Source organism: Scylla paramamosain, chromosome 27 (genome assembly GCF_035594125.1).
Source record: "Scylla paramamosain isolate STU-SP2022 chromosome 27, ASM3559412v1, whole genome shotgun sequence".
Classification (NCBI taxonomy): Eukaryota; Metazoa; Arthropoda; class Malacostraca; order Decapoda; family Portunidae; genus Scylla; species Scylla paramamosain.
In genome coordinates, this window is record NC_087177.1 from 9107501 (window position 1) to 9117500 (window position 10000).

Below are 10000 nucleotides of genomic sequence, written 5' to 3' on the forward strand. Positions count from 1 at the left end.
TCCCCCCTTGGCCAGTGTCTCTCCTACATAAAAAAAAAAGAGGGGGGGGAAAGAGAGACAGCTGATATTAGACAGCAAGAAACCTCTATGGCCTAGACTGATTCAACTGTCACTACACTAACTTTACGTAGTATTAGAAATTAAACAACTTACAGAATAGTGGAAAAGAAAGTGCATACTACGGCTATTGCTGATTGTGAGGAGGTGTACTCGTAAGGGAAGCTAGTTGGTATTGTTGTGTTCCGTTTTTCTTCACCACTTCACCTAATTTTAACCTTCCAGCTAATTTCCCTCTCCCCATCTGTTACCCTTGTCTTCCCCCAGCTATCTGTCCCCCTAAACTGAACTGTACTTGTATGCGTAGTGTACTGAAGGTGTGGAGATACAGGGAGGGTGGTGGTTGTGTTACCTCGGTGCACCAGGCGGAGCTCTCGTAGCCTCTTCCTGCTGTGTTGTAAAGGGGTCAGCTCAGGAACTCAGCAGGTGATCGTTAGGCGCGGTGCGGTCTTGCTTGTGTGTGGGTTTCTCTGCCTTTCCTGTGTTACTGTCACACTTTGCCACTTGCCACCGCGCACTGCCCGTCTCACTTCACCGCGCTCTATCTTTATCTTATCTTGCGTAGGAAATCCGCCGCTGCAGATTACCAATATTGTTGACAGGCAACGTGCACCAGCTCTCAGGTCGTCCCCAGCGGGTAACGGCTCCTGCACTGTCCCTGGTTGACTGTATTCTCCTGGCGCCCCTTGGCAATATTATCATTAGAACCGCCACGCCGCCGCCTCCCCTTCGCTTGCCAACGCTTGCTTCGCGCTTCCGATTTTTGACAGTCACATTCAAGAGTAAGGCAGACTTGTTGCCGAAAGATGTCGCGCGCAGACACACTCACAGTTTCATGTTGTTTTTTACGCAGATAAAGACATGCCAAGGGCTTAACTTAAAACTCACAATTAAGATTTTAACCGTGAAAATCTAAGATAGAGTGGAAGCTCCAGAAGACACTGGTATTTTGACACGACCTACGCTTTTCTGTTCAAATTCTGCTATTCCTATGAGGGATGAAAATAGCATAAGTCAGCGTACCCTCAGATCACTGACCCGCCCAACACACGCCCAGCCATTCAACTTGCGGTTGTCAGAGCGCTCCATCACCGCCACCCAGGTACTGAACGCCTGCAGTAAATTGGTGGAAGCCTTTCATGTTTATTTCCCTCGTCTTTATAAAGTGACGCTCTAGTTGATTCGTGCAACTGAGTTCGTTAACTTTGGTAATGTGTCTTATGATGTTTTTTTTTTTTATCACCTCTTATAAAATATATCTTTTTAATATTTCCCAAGCAAAGATTTACATGCAAATTGTGCTAATTACGAAAATGATTAGCTATTAACCTATTTAGAGCTGGAGAGAGCGGCCAAACTTCATCAAATCACATATTAGGCAGCTGTAATGCAGTAAATATAATGTAATAATGTTGAATGGCTAGCTAGATGATCCATAACCCTTTGATAACGAAAAGTAGCATTGTTAACCTGATCAGATCCTGTAATTGCATCTGGAATATAATAAAATCATTGATGTGTTACTGAAAAGTTATGTTCAAAAAGTATCTCCTCTGATTATTAATGACGATATGACACTAGTTCATTCATTGGATCAACCTTAGATGATCTTAATGGTCCAAAATAATAAACAACCTAGACAACAGATTGTTTGAATTACTCGACGACTCATTTTCCTTCCATTTGTGTCTCGAAGTTATGCTCCAGACTTGTGTCATATCGTATGAAATAAAAAGAGAAGTTATAGCAGACTAAGGGTGTAACTTGATCAGATCCTATAATGACGTCTACGGTGTTATGAAATCAATGGTGTCGTGTTGAAAGGGTTACACTGGAAAACTGTCGTCCTTAACTTGACCAAATTCTCTTATGATATCGAGAATACAATGAAATAGACGCTATGGTGTTGAAAGGGTTACGTATTTAGAATATAACAGTCGACGCTGTGGTATTAAAACACGAATATAAGAAAACACGAAGAAGCAAGAAGCCATCGGGCCTACACGTGGCAGTCCTTATATGAAACATACCTATCTATTCTCATCTATCATCCCCATCCATAAATCTGTCTAATCTCCTTTTAAACCTCCCTAGTGACTCAGCACTAACAACCTGATTACTGAGTCCGTTTCGTTCATCGACGCTCGAAAACTGTAATGGCGTCTAGGATACAGTGAAATCGACGATAAGGTACTGTAAGAGTTGTGTATCTAGAAAATAATTAAATTGAAAACTGTAATCCTTAGTTAACTTGATCAAATTCTCTAATGGCGTCTAGAATATGATGAAACCGATGTTGTTGTATTACTGAAAGGGTTATGTTCCTCCTGATGATTCACTCCTCAAGCTCCTCCGTGCAACGCTCACTAACTCACTACACTGCCAACCTCTTCCCTTTATGCCACACCCATCGAGGCAGGCAGGCAGGCAGGCAGGCAGGCAGGAAGGGGGTCTGAAGCCACGCCAAAAAATTTCAGTATGGAATTTCCTGCAACTTTTGGAGTCGCTATAGTGGCGACCAAAAAGTATCTTTATTGTTTCATTCAGTCCTCGCTTTGCCTCCATTTGTGGGAATAGAAAGAAAGTTCTCGCCGCCACCACCGTCACCCTGCAATGTTAGAGAGGTTCACGCCGCTGCTGTGGTCCTGTGCTGTGGTCCTTACTTTGCCGTACCTTGTGTCTTGTCTCCTTCAGTCTATTATTATTATTATTATTATTATTATTATTATTATTATTATTATTATTATTATTATTATGTGTCTTTTACTTAGTCTCTGATGTTTGACTAGTATGTACATAATATGCAAATCTGTCTTTCTGTCAGTCTGTGTCTGTCTTTCTATATGTCTGTTTATCTAGCCATATGTCTGTTTATCTGTATCTATCTATATGCTGATATATCTATCTGTTCCTCTCTCTCTCTCTCTCTCTCTCTCTCTCTCTCTCTCTCTCTCTCTCTCTCTCTCTCTCTCTCTCTCTCTCAACATTCCCGGCGCGCCACCCTCGCAGTGCAGTGTCGGCGGCAACGAGCGCCCTCCTGCCCCGCGCCGCTAATCGCCTCCAATACCATCAAGCAGCGCCATTCGCACCCAGTCACGTGTATTTACAGTATAACACATCGTGCTCCTCTTGCCCGGGCAGTTATCGTTATGGTAAATAGGTATCGTGAAGGCACAAGCTCGTATAGCAAGGATAACTAACCTGAAAGCCTCCGTCCCTATACTTGGTGTGTTCAAGCTGCCGGATTCTGCTGGTGATGGCTATGTCTTCTACTACTACTACTACTACTACTACTACTACTACTACTACTACTACTACTACTACTACTACTGCTGCTGCTACTGCTACTATTTCTGCTGCTACGTATTCTATAGGGTCATGAACAGCCAAGACGTGAGGCAAGACAGTATTCGTACAGTAGTAGTAGTAGTAGTAGTAGTAGTAGTAGTAGTAGTAGTAGTAGTAGTAGTAGTAGTGAGGTAGCTATAGTAGTAATGCTGGTAATGGCAATCACTACTACTACTACTACTACTACTACTGGATAATGAATAAGACTCCTGCTAACAGCCAAAACATGAAGCAAGACAGTAGTAGTAATAGTAGTAGTAGTAGTAGTAGTAGTAGTAGTAGTAGTAGTAGTAGTAGTAGTAGCAGCAGCAGCAGCAGCAGTGACCATCTCGCAACGAACCCCGGGCCAGGACCTGCGCACAGTTTGGTATATTTTTTGTTCGTACCAAAAACAAATAAATTTCCTCTCGTCCAGCCCGTTCACGTCTGCGTCAGCAATATATGAAGGCTGATGGTTTATGTTTGTTATATATCGTCACTTGATGTCTCGATTACAAAGGGTCGTAGCTCCTGTCTGATGCACACCGTCAGGAGATGCCTCGGTGCTTCATCTAAGTTATGACAGCTATCTTTTACACACGCTGTCAATTGTTGTCTCGATATTTTAAGTATTTTCCAGGTTACGACAAACAAAGCACTGGGAGAATGGGATCTGTATTGGCCATACACGAGGCGGCGGCAGGACGGATGCTGTATAGTAAACAAGCTGATGAATATGACGATGATGTGACAGTCTTTCCATCAGGGGGTGAAAACTTCCTGAAAACTCAATTATGTGCTCCTCCTCCTTCCTTCCCTTCCTTTTTCCTTGCCTCCCTTTCCCCTCTATCCTAAAGACTATTACTCCTTACCTCCCTTCCTTCCTCTTGCCTCCCTCTCTCCCTATTCTAAAAAAAATTATTGCTCCTTCCTCCCTTTCTCTTGCCTTCCTTTCCCATCCCTACCCTAAGAACTGATACTCTTTCTCCCTTCCTCCCTGTCTTTCCCTTGCCTTCCTTTCCTCTCTTCACCCTACCCCTCAACCTATTAAAGTTCGGTCACCCCTCTGCTCCCTACAACCTCTTCTCTCCCCTTCTCTCCCCTCCATACACTCGACGCTTCACTCTCGCCTGCCTCCTCCCCACCTCTCTCTCTCTCTCTCTCTCTCTCTCTCTCTCTCTCTCTCTCTCTCTCTCTCTCTCTCTCTCTCTCTCTCTCTCTCCTTATCCCTTCCTTTTACTCGCCTTTCCACTCCTCCCTCCTCCATTCCAATATCTCTCCCCTCACCTCCCTCCTCTCCTCCAAATGTCTGCTGCTCCCCTTTCTTTCTCTCCACCTCTTCACTTACAGCGATACAATAACCCGCTCTCCTTAACCCTGTGTGTGTGTGTGTGTGTGTGTGTGTGTGTGTGTGTGTGTGTGTGTGTGTGTGTGTGTGTGTGTGTGTGTGTGTGTGTGTGTGTTGAAGGGAAAAGTAAGTCCGACATGTTTTATTGTTTCAGTCCAGCCTTAGTGTTTGTTAGAGAGCTTTCGTTTCTTTCCCAGAAGTCAAAGGCGCCCGTGAGAAAGTCCGTGAGAAACACACACACACACACACACACACACACACACACACACACACACACACACACACACACACACACACACACACACACACACACACTCCAGATAATGTGGACGCTCTAAATATTGGGGTGTACATCATGACGAGAGAGAGAGAGAGAGAGAGAGAGAGAGAGAGAGAGAGAGAGAGAGAGAGAGAGAGAGAGAGAGAGAGAGAGACAGACATACAGACAGACTGACAGGTGGATAAATGTACGTGTAATTGATATATGAAATGGAAAATGGATGAGGCAGGTGTTACAGACAGCTTAACTCTCTCTCTCTCTCTCTCTCTCTCTCTCTCTCTCTCTCTCTCTCTCTCTCTCTCTCTCTCTCTCTCTCTCTCTCTCTCTCTCTCTCTCTCTCTCTCTCTCTCTCTCTCTCTCTCCTGTACATACACATCATGCGACCTGTCTCCATCAACAAGAGTCATGGTGACATTGTGTGGCAGGGAGAGAGGGAGAGAGGGTGGGGGGTAGCGGTCACCCTGCCGTTGAGATGTTATTCCTTAACTTTGTACTTAAAACTAATTTCAACACATTTGTGGAAATTTTCTCACTTCCTTTCTACAAACTTTTTTTGCCTTTACTTTTTTCTTTCGTCCATTGCGCAAGTTAGTAATACAACAGAGGGAAAGTCTGACATAAACGCCTAACTCGGAAAAATAAAGGGTAGTTGTGTGTAAAGGTAAAAAATAGGAAATAATAGCGAAAACGTAACAGCAAAGAAAAGTACATTATTGCAGAGGTTTTTTTTTCAGTCTTAATTGACAAAGGAATACAACTCAGACGTAAACTTGAATATGGAGTTAGTACATTATTGCAGAGGCTTTTTTTTTTTGTCTTAATTAACAAAGGAATACAACTCAAACGTAAACTTGAATATGGAGTTAATGAAGGGGATAAAAAAATTAATGACATAATATGAATTACAAAAAAACATAACAGAACAAAGACGATATTTCAAGTCTCCCTTTCAGTTTTAATTAACGAAGCTTTACAACTCAGACAAAAAGTTGCATCAGAACTTCAAGACAAATTATAATAGTGATAATAACTACACAACGATAAAAGATAAAAAGAAAAAAAAATATTTCAGAGTTGCCTTCTGTCTTAATTAACGAAACACTACAAGTCAAACAAAGACAGAGCTTCAGAACAAATAATGATAATAATAACGATAACCCCATAAACATAACAAGAAAACACCCCTTAACGACACACGCATAAGCTTATTAAATATGAACTAACAACATAAAAAATCTAGCAATAACAATAATAATAATAATAATAATAAACAAATCACCACGGGAAACACAGACGCAGAAACAAAAGACGACCACGATCGAATCCCACCCAGGCAAAGTGAGTAGCGAGAGGATAAATATATTGAAATGTTCAGCCTACGTGTGTTGAGGAAAAGCAGGAAGGAAGAGGGACGGGAACCAATGGGGGAGTTTCTTGTGACAGTCTTAGGAAGGGAGGTACAGTATGTGTTCACAGTAGACAAAGCATGTAAAAAAATAAGAAATAAGAGAGAGAGAGAGAGAGAGATGGACGGATGAATAGATAGATAGATAATTATGGAAATTAAACGTGTGCCCTCTTGTGTGACGAGAAAAAAAAAATGAGGCAGTGTTTTGTGACAGAATAGGGAGACAAGTACAGTATGTCCGTGTTCACAGTACACAAGACACGTAAACAATAAATAGATTAATCAGATAAAATAAATGACATAAAAATATGGAAATTCAACTTGTCCTCGTGTGCCGGGAAGCAGTGAGGCAGTGTTTTGTGGCGAGTATATACGTGTTCACAGTAGACAAGGCACGTAAAAAAAAAATGACGAATATATAAAATAGAAATTTAACGTGTGCTCTCGTGTGCCAGGAAGCAATGAGGGAGTATTTTGTGACAGTCTAGGGAATGAAGTACAACATGTGTTCTCAGTAGGCAAGGCACATAAAAAAAAAAAAACCTGACAAGTATATAAACATGAGAATTAAACATGCGCTCCTCTAGCCTGGCGTTCAGCGTAGAAAACGTTCACCATATCACGTTCTGGCGCTGGTTGTATCATTCTCTCCCACTGCGGTGACAACTGGTGACTCTTAACCGTGGCGGACGAAGCGAGGGGAAGGAGGGACGCTGTTGTAGTGGAGAGAAAGAGGGAAAGAGGAAGGTCACATGGAGTGTAGGGTATTTTAAGTGTGGGCGGTGGAAGGGAGGTAGCTTCTCTAACACAACACACGTGAACCCACACAGCACAACATAGCACACGCCCATTTACATGCTAGGAAACTACGTGCTTCTGTAATGCGTTAAGGACTAAACTTTAGTGTGTCATTAGACGAGAGAGAGAGAGAGAGAGAGAGAGAGAGAGAGAGAGAGAGAGAGAGAGAGAGAGAGAGAGAGAGACGGGAGAGAGAGTGGGGGCAGGCAACCAGGCCTCGCGAGATCAATACAATGTGCCTCTCCCAACATTCGTCATCTCCCACCACGCCTTTCCCCTCACTTCCCTACACTAGCCATGAAGCCACCTGTTCCTCCCGTCTCACCTGCTCCCTTCACGCCCCTTCGCCCATCACCCCAGCACACACCTCCTCTCACCCCGCCTTCTCCCTCTCCCCCGCTGCCTCATGACGTCCTCAGCTCTCATTAAAGATGCTGGGGATCAGAGCACCCTTCCTCTGAGACTTTCCCGGATCCGCTCACGTCACAAGCCCCCACACCCCTGCCTTCTGTCCGCCCGACACGGATCCTTACTGATTTATTCACTAATTCGTGGGTGTTTTCCTGTCCCTTGTCACACCCGCGAGGATATGAGTACACGGTCTGCCACATTGAGTTGGAGGTGTCAGTGACATTCTGCCATGTACTGAGGTGTGTTGTCACGGCACACAGCGGCTTCTGTACTGGGAAAAATTTACTTGGTGTTTCGCTGCTCGGGAGTTTAATTAGGAAACATGACAGCAGGGGACAGGAGGGTACTCACATTGGTTGGTTCACAGTCACTAGTTCTTTCTTTATCCCTCCATGTGTCTCACCTCTGTCATCATTTTAGCCGATGACGCAAGCACAGGTCGCAGACTGCAGAAGAGGGAACACTGGAGGAAGGTGTGGAGCCTGTGGTCCCAGCGGCGGTAACCTTACACGCGGGTGTGGTGAACGCCGGGCTGCACTCCCCTTGCACTGCCACACGGAGACTGAGCGAGAGTGATGCGGCTCCCCTCAACTCAGCCTGTACCGCTCACGAATCGGCCTCTTCCTCACTGTTTACCTTGGCTTATTTACCCAGCCTCGCACTCTTGGAGAAATAGGTGTTCTCTGCCATAATATTTCGCCGCAGCTGAAATACCAGGTGCGTCCGAACCCTCAGTGTTGGACCATACGGTGCGCCTCAGTGAAACTCTCTCCGGAAACGTCTGGCAACTGATAATGCGCAAGCTTGTTGCTCCAAGTGAGGCTGTCATGACTGTCTGACGGCGACTTTGACCCCACCTGCGGTCCCCCGGCGAAGATTACGTCAGGGTACTTGCTCCTCCCAGGTGACCCACCACTGGGAAGAGCAATACGTGCCTCGAGGTGCGTTCCCTTGCCTTAGGATACGCCCGGAAAAATACGAGATAGGGAAGGACGTGTTTTTCTTCTGATTTTGAGACATAACGGCTGGGTTGTTGACGTTTGTGAAGTGATGTGTGGCGCTTTTTTTTTTTTATTCTTTCTCTTTTTAGGGAGAGGGAATCGAGGAAAAGATTTATGCGTACGTCAAAACTCATCAGCATGATATTCTCCGGGAAAACAAACTGACAAGCTCGCTCTAGTTCTCGCTGAGTTGTTGCGTAAAGATGCAGGAAAATAATACACGCACTGAAAATACATGAAATGCAAACCTGTGAGCTTTGGGTTTAAATAGATCATTTAATTATCATAGGAATCATAACACTTAGAAGAACGGTGTGGAAATGTTTGTAAAAGACACGAACATGTCTCCCTTCCATATACGAGTACACACCCAATTAGACAAGGAAAGCTTTTGTATCACGCAAAATGGGAGTGTTTGTCCTAAGAGAGAGAGAGAGAGAGAGAGAGAGAGAGAGAGAGAGAGAGAGAGAGAGAGAGAGAGAGAGAGAGAGAGATTGTTTTACTGGCAATATCTACAATACTCTGGGTTTTACATTTGATACAGTGCATTACATTAATGACAAGGTCCGTTGAGTGAAAGGTTTTATATAGACTTAATTCGAGAGAGAGCAAGAGAGAGAGAGAGAGAGAGAGAGAGAGAGAGAGAGAGAGAGAGAGAGAGAGAGAGAGAGAGAGAGAGAGTACACGTGGGCAGGATGGGCGTCATTACGGAAGGGAATGAGCAATAGAGTGATTGAAAAATAGATTGCAGTGAAAACAGTTTTGAGAGAGGGGAGAGTCTGAAGCGACCAAGTAACATGAGTTGTCAAGTGGTGGTTTGCATTGTGGTAAGGGAAGGGGAGAGTTGTTTTAGGAAGAGACTGATGAAGGAACGAATTTTTGCAGTTGTCTAGTGGGAAAGAAACATGTCTGAATATACTTAAATGTTCAGTTACGTGTTCTGAGGGGAGGCAATTTAGGAAGGAAGAGATACGGAAAGTAATGAGAGTATTTGGTGTTAGTTTCGGTTGGAAAGGTGAGAGAGAGAGAGAGAGAGAGAGAGAGGTCCTCCATATCCTTCATCTTCCTCTTTTTCGTTTGCCTCTCAAAGTCTTCCGTATCCATCCTCTTCCTCTTCTTGGCCTGCCTCTCAAATTCTTCTGTATCCTTCCTCTTCCTCCTCTTGGCCTGCCTCTGAGTCTTCCATATCCTTCTCTTCCTCTTCTTGGCCTGCCTCTCAGTTTTTCCATATCCTTCCTCTTCCTCTTCTTGGCCTATTACTTTTCGAGATCTTCCGTATCCTTCTTCTTCCTGAGGGCGTGGAGGTAAGCACGCTCGTACAGGTGTTTCCAAAGGAGATGAACAAGTGCCATCCCAGTGAAATACTAGTA

At 44.2% G+C, this 10000-nt stretch overlaps 2 protein-coding genes across 39 annotated transcripts in view; one reads left to right on the forward strand and one right to left on the reverse strand.

Annotated features, from left to right (window-relative positions):
* Positions 1-10000, forward strand: part of LOC135114141 (uncharacterized) — a 109962-nt gene that overhangs the window by 86162 nt on the left and 13800 nt on the right. The window lies entirely within an intron of this gene.
* The window catches only part of LOC135114140 (endothelin-converting enzyme homolog), a 55096-nt gene that overhangs the window by 42603 nt on the left and 2493 nt on the right, over positions 1-10000 (reverse strand). Inside the window, exon 1 of one of the 4 annotated variants that reach the window (XM_064029869.1) lies at positions 8033-8498. The exons of 1 other annotated variant lie outside the window; for it this stretch is intronic. In XM_064029869.1, the coding sequence (XP_063885939.1) occupies positions 8033-8044 (12 nt within the window). In that variant the 5' untranslated portion in view covers positions 8045-8498. Of the gene's footprint in view, positions 1-409; positions 708-7980; positions 8499-10000 lie in introns of those variants that run through there. 2 more of the 4 variants (XM_064029871.1, XM_064029870.1) reach the window with 2 other exon arrangements.